Source organism: Tachyglossus aculeatus, chromosome 15 (assembly GCF_015852505.1).
Source record: "Tachyglossus aculeatus isolate mTacAcu1 chromosome 15, mTacAcu1.pri, whole genome shotgun sequence".
Taxonomy (NCBI): Eukaryota; Metazoa; Chordata; class Mammalia; order Monotremata; family Tachyglossidae; genus Tachyglossus; species Tachyglossus aculeatus.
In genome coordinates this window covers 18,369,924-18,388,365 of record NC_052080.1, presented here as the reverse complement: position 1 = coordinate 18,388,365, position 18,442 = coordinate 18,369,924, and the positions used below count along the sequence as shown (strand labels likewise).

The 18,442-nt window shown below is 52.1% G+C and overlaps 2 protein-coding genes and 1 non-coding gene across 4 annotated transcripts in view; 2 read left to right on the top strand and 1 right to left on the bottom strand.

Annotated features, from left to right (window-relative positions):
• SLC39A11 (solute carrier family 39 member 11) overlaps positions 1–17,017 on the bottom strand; it is a 296,134-nt gene extending 279,117 nt beyond the window's left edge. The window contains exons 1-3 of one of the 2 annotated variants that reach the window (XM_038757085.1): positions 17,003–17,017; positions 9,023–9,166; positions 6,745–6,885 (exon numbers count right to left, since the gene is read on the bottom strand). The gene's annotated coding sequence lies outside the window, so the exon portion shown is untranslated. Of the gene's footprint in view, positions 1–6,744; positions 6,886–9,022; positions 9,300–17,002 lie in introns of those variants that run through there. The other variant, XM_038757084.1, reaches the window with a different exon arrangement.
• Positions 1–17,990, top strand: part of SSTR2 (somatostatin receptor 2) — a 44,595-nt gene extending 26,605 nt beyond the window's left edge. The window contains exons 6-7 of the mRNA XM_038757146.1: positions 10,113–10,185; positions 16,744–17,990. Coding sequence (XP_038613074.1) covers positions 10,113–10,185; positions 16,744–17,969 — 1,299 coding nt within the window. The 3' untranslated portion in view covers positions 17,970–17,990. The remainder of the gene's footprint in view (positions 1–10,112; positions 10,186–16,743) is intronic.
• LOC119937900 lies at positions 6,301–6,438 on the top strand. The gene has a single exon (XR_005454272.1). It is a non-coding gene; the product is annotated as a small nucleolar RNA SNORA7 (small nucleolar RNA).
• Positions 17,991–18,442: the final 452 nt, after the last annotated feature.

The following is an 18,442-nucleotide window of genomic DNA, read 5'->3' as shown; positions in this document are numbered from 1 at the left end:
TGCCAACTTGTACTTCCCAAGCGCTTAGTACAGTGCTCTGCACATAGTAAGTGCTCAATAAATATGACTGATTGATTGGGAATCTGGAGAGCTGGGTTGTGGTATCCATTCTGCCTGTGGCCAAGACTGTATGTGTGCTTAGCAACCTGCCGTCCTCCTGCCTACCTACTTCCTCACAGCACTCTGGCCCGAGGGAAAGCAATCGGCCAGGAAGAGAGAATGCAAGTGGCACTGCTCAGCAGAGCCCAGGACTGGGACCTGGGTTCTAATCCTGCCTTGTCTGCTGTGTGACCTTAGGTAAGGCACTTCACTTCTTTGGACCTCAGTTACCTCATCGATAAAACGGGAATTAAGACCGTAAGTCCCATGTGGAACAGGAACTGTGTCCAACCTATTTGCTTGTAACCACCCCCAGGGCTTAGTACAGTGTCCGACACATAGTAAGCACAAAACAAATACTATCATTATTATTACGTCAAGCACCGTTCTAAGCCTTGGGGTAGATACAAGTTAATCAGGTCAGACACAGGCCCTGTCCCACTTGGGGCTCATGATCTAAATAGGAGGGAAAACAGAGATTGAATCCTCATTTTTACAGTTGAGGAAACAGTCTTAATCCTCATTTTACAGGTGAGGTAACTGAGGCAAACAGAAGTGAAGTGACCTGTCCAAGATCCCACAGCAGCAAAGTGGCAGAGGTCATGGGTTCTAATCCCGGCCCCACCAATTGTCAGCTGTGTGACCTTGGGCAAGTCACTTCACTTCTCTGTGCCTCAGTTCCCTCATCTGGAAAATGGGGATTAAGACTGTGAGCCCCCTGTGGGACAACCTGAACACCTTGTAACCTTCCCAGCGCTTAGAGCAGTGCTTTGCACATAGTAAGCACTTAATAAATAGTAGTAGTAGTAGTAGTAGTAGTAGTAGTAGTAGTAGTAGTAGTACCACCACCACCACCCAGCTCCTCTGATTCAAAGGCCCGGGCTCTTTGCACTAGGCAACACTGCTTCTCTAATCAGTGCTTCTGCATCAGTTCTCAAGCCCGCAGTCTCATTTGTTCTTCTTCTCCTTGAACCTTTCCACTAGCCAAATAACCTCAAACCAGAGTAGCCAAGAATAGAATGGCCCCAAATCAATCATATTTATTGAGTGATATCTGGGTGTGGAGCACTGTACTAAACACTTGAGAGAAGATAATGCCATCTGCCTGATTTTAAAACCAGGTGAGAAGCAGCATGGCCTAGTAGAGCACGGGCTTCATTCATTCAATCGTATTTATTGAGCACTTACTGTGTGCAGAGCACCGTACTAAGCGCTTGGGAAGTACAAGTTGGCAACATATAGAGACGGTCCCTACCCAACAGTGAGCTCACAGTCTAGAAGACTTGGGAGTCATCAGAAGGATGTGGATGCTAATTCTAACTCCCTCCACTTGTCAGCTGCGTGACATTGGATAAGTCACCTAACTTCTCTGAGCCTCAGCTACCTTATCTGTAAAATGGGAATTAAGAGAGCGTTCCCCAAGTGGGACAGAGAGTGCATCCAACCTGATTACTTTGTATCTATCCCAGTGCTCAGAACATTGCTTGGCACATAGTGAGCCCTTAACAAGTACCATAATTACTATTTATAAGCAAACAAGTACTTACAGATGAGGGAACTGAGGCCTAGAGAAGTGAAGTGGCTTGCCCAAAGTCACACGGCAGACAAGTGATGGAGCCAGGTTTAGAACCCAAGTTCTCTGACCCTCAGGCCCCATGATTTATCAACAGACAGAGATCTGCCTTCTAAAAACTGGTGGGGTAGTTTCTTGCTCTCCAGACAGGAGCGTGGCACAGGCCACCCTACTTTAACCTTCAGAAAAACAGCTTATATCCTCATCATTTGTATTCAAAGATGACACTTCCTCTACCGGCTAGATTAAAAAATCTACAGAAGAACTCCAAACCCTTCCCCACCCCCATCTTCCTGCAGTGCCTGTCCCCAGACATTGGAAATCCTTCCCTAACTGAGGCATCTGGGAGTCTAAGAGATGAATCATAACAATATAACAGAGTCCTCTCTCCCAACCGCTTAGTACAGGGTTTAGCACACAGTAAGTGCTCAATAAATACCAATGCAACCAGTACCAGCAGCCCAATCTTTGTCACCCAAATGGCCTGGGTGGTTGGCTGGGAGATAATACAAGGGCAGAATCGAGATTGGTAAGAAGTGTTCTGGTTTGGGGCTGGGGTGTGGGAGAGAGAGATGAGGAGGGGAGAGAGGAGGGAAAGAGAGGGAAGAGAATGAGAGGAAAGATAGGGAGGGATGAGGGGTTAGGAGAGAGAGAGAGAGGAGGGAGAGTGAGTAGCAGGAGGGAAAGGATAGGGAGCGATGGGGAGAGAGGGAGAGAGGAAAAAGAGAGGGAGGAAGTGAGAGAGGGAGGAAAAGAAAGAGAGAATGATGCAGAAAGCAAGACAGAGGGATGGGGTGGAGGAATGGGGAAGGAGAGAGACAAAGAGGAAGAGAGAAAGGGAGGAATGCAGAGAGAGAGAGGGGGAGAGAGAGAGAGAGAGAGAGAGAGAGAGAGAGAGAGAGAGAGAGAGAGAGAGATGGAGGAATGGAGGAATGGGAAGGAGAGAGAGAAAGAGGGAAAGGGAGAGAAGGGAGAGAGGGAGGAAAAGAAAGAGAGAGAGTGATGCAAAAAGGAAGACAGAAGGATGGGGTGGAGGAATGGGGAAGGAGAGAGACAAAGAGGAAGAGAGAAAGGGAGGAATGCAGGGAGAGAGGGAGAGAGAGAGAGATGGAGGAATGGAGGAATGGGAAGGAGAGAGAGAGAGAGAGAGAGAAAGAGGGAGAGGGAGAGAAGGAGAGAGAGAGGAAGGAAGGGAAAGAGTCCTTGGTCTGTGCATCTTGATCCCACCCTGAACACAAGGTATTTCTAAGGATTGGAAGCAGGAGCCCAGCCAAAAAGGAAGTGTGTTACCACTCTAAAATATATATAATTTTCCAATACATGGTGAGTCATGTTCCTCCCACACTAACGGAAAGTTCAAGCTTTGTCCTGAGCACTTTAGGTAGCGAGTCCAGAAACCCTTCATCAGAGAAGGAGCGTCACCAAGTGGAAGGAGCCCAGGCAGTCATGAGATCTGGGTTCTAATCCCAGCTCTGGCGCTTGCCGCCATGTGACCTTGGCATAGTAAGTGCTTAACAAATCCCACATCATTTTGATGAGGACTATGATTTCCCAGCCCCTGGGTATCCACCCAGCTGCCTTCTGGTCTCCCTGGTGGCCTTCTGCTTTCATCTAAGCTTCATTTCCATGAAATCAATTCCAGATTAATGATCGCTCCTTTTGATTTATTAAGCCGCTAATCGGCATGACGGGATATAATTTTTGTTCCTGGTGTCTTCCAATCTCCTCTGGTCTCTGAACTTTGAACCACAAGGGTGAACATAAACACGTTTTCCCGTGTTAATACAGAAATCGTCATCGGGTCCTTTGTCCTACTCCTATTCTTAATTTCCTGCTAACTATTATCTCTTCGATAAGTGATGAAAGAGGAAAGGGGACGATTTAATTGCTTTAAAGATTTTCAACAAACCAGTCCTGGGGTTACCTTCTCCTAACCCTGCTATCTTCCTGGCTCAAGGCACCGTTACTTAGTTACTAATCTAATTGCCGAGGAAAACAAGAATTTTACTTTCCCCACTATAACTGGGTTCTTTAGGTGGAAAGAAATATCCAAGTTTAAGGGCTTAAGAGTCCAGCGGGGTCCTTGAGTCATCAAGGGGAGAAGATTTTAGGTCAGAGACTTCAGCGAAACTGGCGGCCCAAGACAAAGAGCTATTTCTGGACACTATAGAGGAACAACACCTTTCCAGACCAATTGAGGATTTAGCTATCTAGGAAGTTGTTTTTTTCTAGATCACCTATTTTCTGAGGACTGGATTGGGGCTGCTTTTTTTTTGTCGGTCAAGAAAGGCAGAGTTAGGTAGTTAGGGTATTTATTAAGCATTCACTCTATACCAGGCACTCTGCTAAGCAGAATCCATACCTCAGGGGAAATTGCAGGGAAAACTGCAGAGGCCAGGGACTACTAAGGAACTCCATCAATCAGTGGTATTTATTGATCCCAACAGCACTTACATCCATATCTGTAATTTATGTATTTACATTAATGCCAATCTTTCCCTCTAGACTGTAAGCTCATTATGGGTAGAGAACATGCCGACCAACTCTGTTATACTGTACTCTCCCAAGCACTTAGTATAGTGCTCTATCCATCATAAGCATGTTGTTGGGTAGGGACTGTCTCTGTACGTTGCCGATTTGTACTTCCCAAGTGCTTTGTACAGTGTTCTGCACACAGTAAGCACTCAGTAATAATAATGGCATTTATTAAGCGCTAACTATGTGCAAAGCGCTGTTCTAAGCGCTGGGATGGTTACAAGGTGATGAGGTTGTCCCACGGGGGGCTCACAGTCTTCATCCCCATTTTACAGATGAGGGAACTGGGGCCCAGAGAAGTTAAGTGACTTGCCCAAAGTCACACAGCTGACAATTGGTGGAGCTGGGATTTGAACCCATGACCTCTGACTCCAAAGCCCGGGCTCTTTCCACGGAGCCACGCTGCTTCTCTAGTACGATTGAATGAATGAATTGATACCATTGATTGACTGAATGATATTTATTGAGCACTTACTGCGTGCAGAACGTGAAGACCATGTACTAAGTGTTTAATTTGCTCACCAAGGTGGCTAACAATTGAGTCCAGAGAGAATGTCCGTATTAAAAATAATGGTATGTGTTAAGCAGCAGAGAAGCAGCATGGCTAGTAGATAGCGCACGGGCCTATGAGGCAGAAGGACCTGGGTTCTAATCCTAGTTCCACCACATGTCTGCTGTGTGGCCTCGGTCAAGTCACTCCACTTCTCTGAGCCTCCGTGACTTCATCTGTAAAATGGGGAAATAATACTGTGAGTCCTATGGGGGAAACGGACCCTGTCCGAACTGATTAGCTTGTATCTTAACTTGTATCTTACCCCAGCATTTAGTACAGGCCTGACACACAGTAAGCACTTAACAAATGCCAGTAAAAAAAAAAAAAAAGCTCTTACCTTGTGCCAAGCACTGTACTCTACACTGGGGTAGACACAAAATAATCTCACCGGACACAGTGCCTGTCCCTCATGAGGCTCACAGTCTAAGTCGGAGGGAGGATAGTTACTAGCTTCCCAAGTAACGGATGAGGAAACTGAAGCACAGAGAAGTGATTCGCACAAGGTCACACAACAAAGCTTCTAAAATCATGCCTCCTCCAAGAAGCCTTCCCTGATTGAGCAGCGGAAAGGAGGGTGGAGTACTGGATAGACCACAGGCCTGGGCATCATAAGGTCACAAGTTCTAATCCTGGCTACACCACATGCCTGCTGTGGGATCTTGGGCACGTCATTTCACTTCTCTGGGCCTCAGTTCCCTCATCTGTAAAATGGGGATTAAGATGGTGAGCACCACATGGGACAGGGACTGTGTCCAACCTGATTTGCTTGTATCCACCCCAGTGCATGGCAATAAGTAAGCACTTAAATACTATTATTATTATTATTATGAGCCTTCCCTTCTCTCATTTGTTCTCTCTTCTGTAGCCCCTAGGAACTTGGTTCTGCTTCCCTTAAACTCTGTGATTTCCACCCCACTTCCACAGCATTTATGTCCACCTCCATCCATAATTTATTTTAATGTCTTTCCCCTCTAACCTGTAAACATCTGGGGATCGGGGATTGTGTCTTCCTATTCTACTGCACTGTACTCTCCCGGGCGCTTAGTAAAACACTCTGCACAAAGTGCTCAATAAATACCATCAATTGATTGATACAAGGTTTGGGGGTCCAGTTAATTATTGGAGGTCTAGTTATTTATAATAAATTGAACAGCAAAACGAGGCCAGTTCATTTTCTTCCTAACCTCCCCTCCTCAATCAATCAATCGTATTTATTGAGTGCTTACTGTGTGCAGAGCACTGTACTAAGTGCTTGGGAAGTACAAGTTGGCAACATATAGAGACAGTCCCTACCCAACAGTGGGCTCACACTCTAAAAGTCCTCCTTCCCCACAGAGTGGCCTAGTGGATAGAGCCCGGGCTGGGAGTCAGAAGGACCCAGGTTCTGACCCCAGCTCTGGCACTTTCCAGCTGCGTGACCTTGGACAAGTCACTTTTCTTTTCATTGCCCCAGTTCCATACAATGGGAATTAAGACTGTGAGCCCTAAGTGGGACAGGGACTACGTCCGACCTGATTAGCTCGTATCTACCCCAGTGTTTCCCCTCTCAGGATGGCACCTGGAGAGTTTCTGGTACTCTACCAGTCTTAGCTACGGGAGGAAGAGTCAAGCGGAGGCCTATCCATTCTAGTCCTAGCTTGGCCAGTGGCTAGTGAGTGGTAGGCAATCTGCTACAAGTCAAAACTCACCTGTGCTGGTCAGCAGCGGCGTGGGACAGAGTCGAGTGCGGAGACTCAAGTCGACCGCGTGGAACGAGGCCATTTTTACCAAGAAAACTCTATGGATACACTACCGGAACGACCGCTGATGGAGATGGGGTGTTCTACGTTTCTAGACTGTGAACCTGTTGTTGCGTAGGGATTGGTGCTCAGTACAGTGCCTGGCACATAGTAAGTGCTTAACCAATACCATTTTTTAAAAAAATTAGCTCCAAAGGAGCTGTAATCCCAGGTGGGTTTAGGAAAGACATATTGAAACCTCTGACCTCTGCCAAGTCTTCCTGCCTTCAGTGGGTCAAGAGCTCCAAGCCGGTCCTGGCTCGGAAGGTGGAGGAATGAATGTCTGCTCCTTGGCTGGACGCTCACCTACGGACCAGACTTCACCCTCAGGCTTCAGCACCAAGCACCTGAATGGAGAAATAGATCCATTTTGTAGATTATGCTATTATTAATAACACTAATGGTACTGGGTAGTGGCATTATGTGCCAAGCACTGTTCTAAGCTCTGGGGTAGATACAAGTGAATCAGGTTGGACACAGTCCCTGTCTCACATGGGACTCACCTCTCCACCTGCGCCAGATTCATTCATTCATTCAATCATATTTATTGAGCGCTTACTGTGTGCAGAGCACTGTACTAAGCACTTGGGAAGTATAAATTGGCAACATATAGAGACGGTCCCTACTCAACAGCGGGCTCACAGTCTAGAAGGGGGAGAGACAACAAAACAAAACATATTAACAAAATAAAATAAATAGAATAAATATGTACAAGTAAAATAGAGTAATAAATATGTACAAACATATATACAGGTGCTGTGGGGAGGGGAAGGAGGTAAGGCCGGGGGGAATGGGGAAGGGAAGGAGGGGGAGAGGAAGGAGGGGGCTCAGTTTGGGAAGGCCTCCTGGAGGAGGTGAGCTCTCAGTAGGGCTTTGAAGGGACTAAGGCTTTGAAGGGATGGAGAAGCAGTGTGGCCTAGTGGATAGAACTCACCTCACTTCTCTCTGCCTCAGTTTCCTCATCTGGAAAATGGGGTTGAAGACTGAGAGCCCCATGTGGGACAGGGTCTGTCCCCAACCCAATTAGCTTGTATCCACCCCAGTACTTAGTACAGTGCCTGGCACATAGTAAGCCCTTAACAAATACCACTATTACTATATTCCAGACTGGTTTGTCCGTGGCTGTTCTGACTCCAGAACCAATGGCAGCCCCAACGATCCCAGGAAACAGAGAATCTTCCTCCTCTCCCTCTTCCCCACATCTGGAACCCTAAGGATTTCTCCACCAATTTCCAACCTATCCTTTAGCTGCTCGACTCGATTTTCCCTTTCCAGCTGGCCCCCAGGGAAGCTAGCTGCCAGACTGAATATGCCAAACAATTGAGAGTTTTGGCTTATTTTTTCCCTCTCCCATATCCCCAGATTATTGTGATCTCCAGAGAGGACGGCGTCCTCATCTTCTTCTCCTTCTCTTTTATTCTCCTTCATCTCCTCCTCCTTTTCTCCTTCCCATTCATTCATTCACTCAGTTGTATGTATTGAGCGCTTACTGTGTGCAGAGCACTGTACTAGAGGGGCTTATTTCTACAGCAGGAGAGGTGAGTGTCCCGGGGAGAGAGGGTTTGATCCAGTGGCATTACCCTTCTGTCCCCTTGCCCTCAATCCAGAAAAGGAACCAAGAGCTCACCAGAGAACCCCAGCTCCCTTTGTTGGAAGGTGTGGATGGGCTGACACATGCATGCACTGGGACAGCCATGCACTAGGTCATCCATGACTTGGCCCATTCATGGACAGGGAGAACAGCCATGCACTAGGACATCCATGTACTGGTATGGACAGCCACGTCCTGGCCCATTCACGGACAGGGAGAGCAGCCAGGCAAGACTACGAGCCCATTGTTGTGTAGGGATTGTTTCTATTTGCTGCCAAACTGTACTTTCCAATCGCTCAATACAGTGCTCTGCCAGTAAATATGATTAAATGATGTAGGACATCCATGAACATCCATGTTTTCAAATGGACCTGGCTCACACATGCACTGGCCCAGGCAGGCAGACACACACACACACACACACACGCATGTCTATTAGAATGAATGAATATCTAGATAGAGTAGATAGATATTTATTCATTTAATTGCACTTATTAAGCTCTTACTGAGTGCAGAGCACTGTACTAAGCGCTTGGGAAAGTACATTACAAGTAGACCGTGAGCTCATCATGGGCAGGGAATGTGTCTGATGTTATGTTGTACTCAGCATACAGCAACCCAGCACTCAATAAATATGATTATTATCAATACTAATAATAACGATAAAGAGTGACAATCACTGCCCACAGCGAGCTCACAGTAATCCTGGGGGCATTTTTCTGGATCTAGCTGCCGCTAGAAGAGACTTCCCCTTCTCCGGGAGCTGGGAGCTTGGGCAGAGGCAGGCGGGGTGGGAATCTTCCTGGAGACAGCTGATTTAGCTCGTCCTCATCCTCGGGGCAAGGGGCAGGGCAGGCCAGATGGCAACAAGGGGGTATCTTAAGGACACATACCTCTGGGCAGGCTGGGGTGGTGGTAGAGGGGCTGGGCCCGGCCGGCCTGACTGAGGATGGGTGTGAGGAATCCAGGAAATGTTAACTCTTCGGCCTCCAGAGAGAGCACGGTTCTCGTTCTTGCCTTTCCTCCCGGAGCTCGCCCTGGAGAGGGGAAAGGTTGGTTTCTCTGTCGGGCATCCCTGAGTTCTTTAGCGGGGGCAGTTCTCATTCCCTAGCTGGCTTGAGGGGGTGGGGTGGGGAGAAAGAAGGGAGACATAGAAGGGATGGGGGTGGAAGGAAGGGGGTGAAGGGAAAGGGGAATGGAGAGAGGGGGTGGTGAGGGCAGAGGAATGGGGGAGAGGAGATGGGGAGACAGGGAAGGGGGAGAAGGGAAAGGGGAATGGGGGGCAGAGGAAAAAGGGGGAGAGGAGATGGGGAGACAGGCAAGGGGGAGAAGGAAAAGGGGAATGGGGGCAGAGGGAAAGGGGGGAGAGGAGATGGGGAGACAGGGAAGGGAGGGGGGTGGAGGGGGCAGAGGGAAAGGGGCAGAGGAGATTGGGGAGACAGGGAAGGGGGAGAAGGGAAAGGGGGAGAGGAGATGGGGAGACAGGGAAGGGGGAGAAGGGAAAGGGGGAGAGGAGATGGGGAGACCGGGAAGGGAGGGGGTGGAGGGGGCAGAGGGAAAGGGGCAGAGGAGATTGGGGAGACAGGGAAGGGGGAGAAGGGAAAGGGGAATGGGGGGACAGAGGGAAAGGGGGAGAGGAGATGGGGAGACAGGGAAAGGCCAAGGAGAGGGATGTGGGGAGAGAGGGAAGGGGATAAGGGGAGCCAGAGGGAGGGAGAAGAGGGGGAGGACAGTGGGGAGGAGGAGGAGGTAGAGGGGAGAGGGGGCTTTGGGGAGAAGGGGGGAGGAATGTGGGGGCTGGAGGAGAGGGGGCGGAGTGCCAGCCGGAGTGACGCAGCTGCTGGGGGGCTGGGGGCGGCGGGGGAAGGGGTGGTCCGGTCTGGGAGCCACACACACACATACACACAGACAGACAGACAGAGACACACACAGAGCCCCAGAGCCCGCAGGCACCGCACAGCGCTGGACAGCGCGGGGCTGCAGGAGGGAAGGATCCGGCCAGCACCCCGGGACCAAGGTGGGGGGCCTCACCTCCCCCTGCCCCCCGGGCACAAAGGTGGGGGAAGCGGGGTCCCTGCGGGGAAAGGAGAGGGGGAGCGGGGAGGGACGGGGCTTTGCGGCCCCCCCGGGGGTCCCGGAGGGCGTCCTGGAGGAGGAGGCGCGTGAGGGGGATGGGGGACCCCCTCCAGAGGGCTTTGGGGGCGCAGGACACGGGGCAGGGGGATATACCGAGCGCCTCCCCGGCGCAGCGCACTATGCAGAGAGCTCAGGAGGGGACGACGAGGCAGGAGCAGGTAGGGGCGGGTGGGGAGGGTGGGGAGAGTGGGGGAGGGGGGGCCTGGGGGGCCCCGATCGTGGGCAAAGGGGGGCGCCTGGACCCCGGGCCGAGGGACAGGTGACGGGCCCGAGGGGAAGGGGCCCGTCCGGCCTCAGTGGACCTGACCAGACGGGGGGTGGGCGGGCGGGGATGGGGATGGAGGTGGCGATGGGTCGGGGGTGGGTTAGGGTTGGGTGGATGGTCGTTAGGTGGGTGGGGATGTGGATGGGTGGGGATGGTGGGGCTGGGGGGTTGGGTGGTTGAGGGGGTGGGTGAGTAGGTGGGTGAGTGGGTGGGTGGGTGTCGATAATAATGATGATGGGATTTGTTAAGCCCTTACTGTGTGCCGAGCACTGTTCTAAGAGCTGAACACTGGCGACGGGAGTGGGTGGGTGGGGAGATGGGTGTGGACATGGTGGGAGTGGGTGGGTGGGTGGGTGAGAGGGTGGGTGGGTGTGGGTGGATGTGGGTGTGAGTGGGTGGGTGTGGAGATGGGTGCGTGGGGATGGTGGGGGGTTGGGTGGGTGTCGATAGTAATAATAATGATGGTATTTGTTAAGCACTTACTATGTGCCAAGCACTGTTCTAAGCGCCAAGCACTGTCGATGGGAGTGGGTGGAGGTGGGATAGGTGTGGATGTGAGTGGATGGGGATGGTGGGGGTGGGTGGTTGGGTGAGGGGGTGGATGGGTGCCTGGGGGGGGGGGGGTGTCGGTAATAATAATGGTATTTGTTAAGCTCTTACTATGTGCCAAGCACTGTTCTTAGCGCTGAGCACTGTCTTAAGCGCTGAGCACTGTCGATGTGCGTGGGTGGGTGCGGATATGGGTGGGTGGGGATGGTGGGGGTGGGTGGTTGGGTGGTTGAGGGGGTGGGTGAGTAGGTGGGTGAGTGTCGATAATAATAATAATGATGGTATTTGTTCAGCACTTACTATGTGCCAAGCACTGTTCTAAGCGCTGAGCACTGCCAAGCGCTGAGCACCGTCGATGTGAGTGAGTGGGGATGGTGGGGGTGGGTGGGTGTGGGTGAGTGGGTGTCTAGAATAATAATAATGATGATGGTATTTGTTAAGTGCTTACTATGTGCTGAGCACTGTTCTAAGCGCTGAGCACTGTCGATGGGAGTGTGTGGATGTGTGTGTGTGTGTGTGTGTGTGTGTGTGTGTGTGTGTGTGTGTGTGTGTGTGTGTCCTTAGAGTTGCACCCCTGGGGCTACTTGCCAGGCACCGCTGACCCCCTTCGGCCCCTTCCCCCCCAGGGCACGGGGGTTTTTCTAGACTGTGAGCCCACTGTTGGGTAGGGACTGTCTCTCTATGTTGTCAATTTGTACTTCCCAAGCGCTTAGTACAGTGCTCTGCACACAGTAAGCGCTCAATAAATACGATTGATTGATTGATTTTCCCACTGGTGTAAACTTCCCCCGTGCCCCGTCCGTCCGGAGCGGAGCCTCCTCTGCCTTCTCTCCGGGGGGAAGGGAGGAAGAGGAAGGGGCAGTGAGAAAGGCAGGACCCCACAATGGGGGCCCCCCTTCCATCCCTTCCCCGGCCCCCCTCAAGGCTCCTGCAGGCCGGCCACCTCGAGCCCGGAGCCCGGAGGGGGGTGGAGGGAGTGTGGACAGAGGGGACAGAGATATGGGGGGCTCACAGTCTTTTAGACTGTGAGCCCACTGTTGGGTAGGGACTGTCTCTATGTGTTGCCAATTTGTACTTCCCAAGCGCTTAGTACAGTGCTCTGCACACAGTAAGCGCTCAATAAATACGATTGATGATGATGATGATGGGGGGGATTGTGGGCAGAGGGGAGAGAGATGGGGGGCACTGTGGGCAGAGGGGAGTGAGACATGGGGGGATTGAGGGCAGGGGGAGAGAGATGGGGGATTGTGGGCAGAGGGGAGAGAGATGGGGGGACTGTGGGCAGAGGGGAGTGAGATATGGGGGGACTGTGGGCAGAGGGAAGAGAGATGGGGGATTGTGGGCAGAGGGGAGAGAGATGGGGGGACTGGGCAGAGGGGAGTGAGATATGGGGGGACTGTGGGCAGAGGGAAGAGAGATGGGGATTGTGGGCAGAGGGGAGAGAGATGAGGGGGCTGTGGGCAGAGGTGGGTGAGATATGGGGGGACTGTGGGCAGAGGGAAGAGAGATGGGGGATTGTGGGCAGATGGGAGAGAGATGGGGGGACTGTGGGCAGAGGGGAGTGAAATATGGGGGGGACTGTGGGCAGAGGGAAGAGAGATGGGGGGGATTGTGGGCAGGGGAAAATGCGACTCTTCAGGGGCCGCTGGAGCCTGGCTAGTTGGGAAGCCCCAAGGGGAAGAGGAGGAGGAGAAAGGGTGTATGTGTTTGGTGTGTGGGGGGGTGTCTGTAGCAGGCTATTTCTCCTCCCGACCCATCATTCCAGAGAAGCATTTTACCCTGGGTCCGGTCCCCTTTGAGGAAGGGATTTGCGGGGGGGGGGGGGGGGGGGGGGGCGGTTCTTGCTTCTCTGCAAAAAAGGTGAGGCAGCTGTGGCTGGCTAGGGGACAGATTTTTCCTCTTCCCCTCCCCCCCCCCCCCCCCCGTCTGTCGAATCCCCCTCCCCTCGCCCACCCTCCTGGCTCCAGCCTTCCCCTGTCGCGAGGGGCTTCGGGTGGGGGGCGTTGGGAGGGAGTAGGGGCTTTAGGATGGTGTGTGGATGGGTCTCCTTGTTCTTCTAATGTTCCCTCTTGAGCGCTCAGCACAGTGCTTGGCACGCAGTAAGTGCTCAATAATAATAATAATGTTGGTATTTATTAAGCGCTTACTATGGGCCAAGCACTGTTCTAAGCACTGGAGTAGATACAAGGTAATCAGGCTACCCCACATGGGGCTCACGGTCTTAATCCCCACTTTACAGATGAAATAACTGAGGCACAGAGAAGTGAAGTGACTTGCCTAGTCACACAGCTGAAAAGTGGAAGAGCCGGCATTAAAACCCAGGACCTCTGACTCCCAAGTCCGGGCTCTTTCCACTAAGCCATGCTGCTCAATAAATAGGATTGATGGATTGATTAATAATAATGATGGGATTTGTTAAGCACTTACTATGCACAAAGCACTGTTCTAAGTGCTGGTGAGGTTATAAGGTGATCAGGTTGTCCCACGGGGGGCAGGGGCTCACAGTTTTAATCCCCATTTTACAGATGGGGGAACTGAGGCACAGAGAAGTTAAGTGACTTGCCCAAAGTCACACAGCTAGCAGTTGGTGGAGCAGGGATTCGAACCCATGACCTCTGACTCCAAAGCCCGTGCTCTTTCCACTGAGCCACGCTGCTTGGCTTTGCTGTCCCTCTATAAGGGGTGGAAAGGAAAGGAAAAGGGATGTGTGGTCTGGGGATGGAAACAGGAGAGGGGCTCCAATTGTTGGGGGGGGGGGGGCGAGAGGACCCAGGGATACCCCTCATTCCAGCCCGGGGCTTGAACCCCTAGCCGCCTTCTTTCTTGCCACAAGAAGCTACTTTTATCATTAATAATAATAATGGTATTTGTTAAGCACTTACTATTTCCCAGGCCCTGTACCAAGCGCTGGGGTGGAGACGAGCAAATCAGGTTGGACACAGTCCCTGTTGCATGTGGGGGCTCACAGTCTCTATCCCCATTTTACAGATGAGTTAACTGGGGCAGAGGGAAGTAAAGCAACCTTCACACAGCAGACAAGTGGCAGAGCCAGGATTAGAACCCGTGACTTCTGGCTCCCAGGCCTGGTCTCTATCCACTAAGCCACGCAGCTTTTCTGCTTCCTGAACTCTGTGAGTCCAACCTGTTCGTTGTGGGCAGGGGACGCGTCCACCAATTCCTTTACATCAGACTCTCCCAAGCGCTCAGCGCACAAGTAGCACTCGATAAATACAATCGCTCGATTGACTGATTGATCAGACCCGACCCGAAAGGAAGAGGCTAGGCCGGTGGGTCAGAGTGCAATCCCCACCAAAAGTGCCCCGGAGGCCCTTTCTCAGTGAGGTATTTAGGGTCACGTTGAAGCCGGGGGACCAAGGCCTGAGAGCAGCTGGCTAGTAATGAACGGAAAATCCACAGGGGAGTCTTGAGGTCCTCGAAAGGCTAGAGAGATCAATTACCTTGAGGGAGGGAGAGAGGGCGGGCATTTAAGGTAGATCCAAGATCATTTACCGTTATTGCATCCTTAAAATCCTCCTCTTACTCTCCATCCAAACAGCTAGAGCCTTAATACAATCACTCATCCTATCCCGCCTGGATTATTGCATCAGCCTCCCTGCTGACCTCCCAGCCTCCCACCTCTCCCCGCTCCAATCCACACTTCGTTCTGCTGCCCGGACTGTTTTTCTACAGAAACGTTCAGGACACATCACCTCCCCCTGCCTCAAAAAAACTCCAGTGGTTGCCCACCACCTCCGCGTCAAACAAAAACTCCTCACCATTGGCTTTACAGCTCTCCAACACCTTGCCCCCTTCTACTTCACCTCACTACTCTGCTACCACCACCCAACCCGCACACTTGACTTCTGTAATGCCAACCTTCTCGCTGTGCCTCCATCTCCTCTATCTCACCACCGACCTCTCACCCAAGTCCCGCCTCTGGCCTGGAACACCCTCCTTCCTCAATTCCAACGGTCAGTTACTCTCCCTGCCCCTTCAAAGCCTTATTGAAGGCATAACTCCTCCAGGAGGCCTTCCCTGACTAAGCCCCCCTGTCCTCTTCTCCCACTCCCTTCTGCATCTTCCCGACTTGCTCGCTCTGTTCTTCCCCCCTCCCAGCCCCACAGTACTTAGGTCCATATCTATATTTTACATTAATGTCTGTCTCCCCAGATCTAGGCTCTGAGCTCGTTGTGGGCAGGAAATGTCACTGCTGTATTATTTTCCCAAGCGCTTAGTACAGTGCTCTACAAATATGATTGAATGAATGAATCTGACCCCTACATTCCCTGTCTTTAAAGCCCTACTAACGTCATATCCCAGTCAATGGCATTTATTATTATTATTATTATTATTAATAATAATAATAATAATAATTGTTGTATTAAGGGCTCACTATGTGCCAGGCACTGTACTAAGAGCTGGGGAGGAGATTGGACACAGTCCCAGTCCCACATGGGGCTCACAGTCTCAATCCCCATTTTACAGGTGAGGTAACTGAAGCAGAGAGAAGTGAAGTGATTTGCCCAAGTCACACAGCAGACATTCACTGAGCACTTACTGTGTGCAGAGCACTGTATTAAGCGCTTGGGAAAATATAATAGAAGACACCTTCCTTAAGCTTTCATCTCTCCCCAGCATATTCTCCACCATTATTCTCCCCACCACTGTTGTTGTATTGTACTCTCCCAAGCACTTAGCACAGTGCTCTTTATGCAGTAAGCTCTCGATAAATATGCTTGAATTAATTCTCCCTCCGTACTGCTACAAGGATGCCCTTTGTCCCATCCTTACCCCCAAGCAGCACTTATTTATGTGCATATCCCCAGTACTCAATTCTTTCCCTTACCTATAATGTATTCTAACGTTTGCCTCCTCTTCTAGAATGTAAGGTTAGAGAGAGCAGGGATTCTTTCTAACGACTTTTTTAACGGCATTTGTTCAACGCTTACTATGTTCCAGGCACTGCACTAATCGCCCGGATAGATAAAAGCTAATCCGGATGGATTCAGTCCATGTCCCACACGGGCTCAGTCCATTCCCATTTTACAGATGAGGGAACTGAGGCAAAGAGAAGTGATCTGCCCAAGGTCACACAGCAGACAAGCGGCAGAGCCGGGATAGGAACCCAGGTCCTCTGGCTCTCAGGCCCGTGCTCTTTCCACGAGGCTGTGCTGCTTCTCAACTGAACTCTAATGTACTGAACCATGAGCCCCATGTGGGACATGGATTATGTCCAACCCCGATTAGCTTCCATCTACCCCAGTGCTGAGCGCAGTACCCGGAACATAGTGAGCACTTAAATACCATAAAAAAATTCCAAGCACACAGAGTAAGTGCTCTGTAAATACGATCGATTGATTGATAAGGATGCCAAAAGGCCATGTCTTCTAGTTTGTTTTTTTAAAACCACCAGCCAAGTCCCCTTCTTCCCCTACCTTCCCCGCCACCTCCTCCTCGCTGGCTGTGCTACCCCAGGCATAACTGCTTACCCTCTCTGGACTCCATGAGCGACTTCTGTAAGCTCGCTGTGGGCAGGGAATGTGTCTGCCTGTTGCTCTGTTTTCCTCTCCCAAGCGCTCCGTACGGTGCCCTGCACACGACAAATACGACTGGATGAACAAATGACTTCGTTGGCTTACCGGGCGGTTTCTTTTGGCTTTCCAGATGCCACACTCGGCCTGTCACTCGCCCCTCTCCGCCAGCAAGAGAATCGCGTGAACATCCCGGGGGTCAGCGAAGGAAGCCTGGCGGAGCGGCAGCCATGGACCCGGAGGAGTCCCCCCCCGCCCACCGGGAGCGGTCCGTGGCTCCCCCCGCCCTTCGACCTGAACCTCTCGGCCGGGGCGGCCCCCTCCACCGCGGTCAACGCCTCGGCCAACGCGACGGACCCGGTGTTCGACTCGACCAGCAACGCGGTCCTCACCTTCATCTATTTCGTGGTTTGCGTGGTGGGGCTGTGCGGGAACACGCTCGTCATCTACGTCATCCTCCGCTACGCCAAGATGAAGACCATCACCAACATCTACATCCTCAACCTGGCCATCGCCGATGAGCTCTTCATGCTGGGCCTGCCCTTCTTGGCCGTGCAGGTGGCCCTGGTCCACTGGCCCTTCGGGAAGGCCATCTGCCGGGTGGTCATGACGGTGGATGGCATCAACCAGTTCACCAGCATCTTCTGCTTGACCGTGATGAGCGTGGACCGCTACCTGGCCGTGGTCCACCCCATCAAGTCGGCCAAGTGGAGGCGGCCCCGGACGGCCAAGATGATCAACGTGGCCGTGTGGGGGGTCTCCCTGCTGGTCATCCTGCCCATCATGATCTACGCCGGCGTCCGGGGCAACCACGGCCGCAGCAGCTGCACCATCAACTGGCCGGGGGAGTCGGGGGCCTGGTACACGGGCTTCATCATCTACACCTTCATCTTGGGCTTCCTGGTGCCCCTGTCCATCATCTGCATCTGCTACCTGTTCATCATCGTCAAGGTCAAGTCCTCCGGCCTCCGCGTGGGCTCCTCCAAGAGGAAGAAGTCCGAGAAGAAGGTCACCCGGATGGTGTCCATCGTCGTGACCGTCTTCATCTTCTGTTGGCTCCCCTTCTACATCTTCAACGTGTCCTCGGTCTCGGTCGCCATCAGCCCCACCCCGGCCCTCAAAGGCATGTTTGATTTCGTGGTGGTCCTCACCTACGCCAACAGCTGTGCCAACCCCATCCTGTATGCCTTCCTGTCGGACAACTTCAAGAAGAGCTTCCAGAATGTGCTCTGCCTGGTCAAGGTGAGCGGCGCGGATGACCGAGAGCGGAGCGACAGCAAGCAGGATAAGTCACGTCTCAACGAGACCACGGAAACCCAGAGGACTCTTCTCAACGGAGACCTCCAGACCAGCATCTGAGTCACCCAGGAAGCCACCTCCTGGCCCTGAGTCTGGGGGTTTGGGGTGGGCGGGTGGGGGGGGGGGCCCGGAGGTGTCCCCTTCCTCCCGCAGTTCCTCACCTGGTGTAAGAGTAAGGGGCTGGTAGGGGGGCATCTGTGCCCTCCTGTCTCAATTCGGGCCGAAGCACAAAATCCACGTCCCGCTTTGAAGTGGACTCACGTTTCCCGGTGTTTGCAGGGCGATCAGAAGGAGGAGAGGAGGCTATCTTGCTGAGAGGATGTTTCCGAGGAAGCTGAGAATCTTCTGGTGAAAATAGGAACCTGTGTGTTTGTGTGTCTGTGTGTGTGTGTACAAACGTGTGTCTGATGTTAACCGTGTGTTTTTTACCTGAACTCCACCCATCACCCATATATATCGCTCCCTCACCCTAGACAGACCTCCCTCCATTGCTGTGTACACCACACACATCCAAATCTACCCGGGCAGACGCA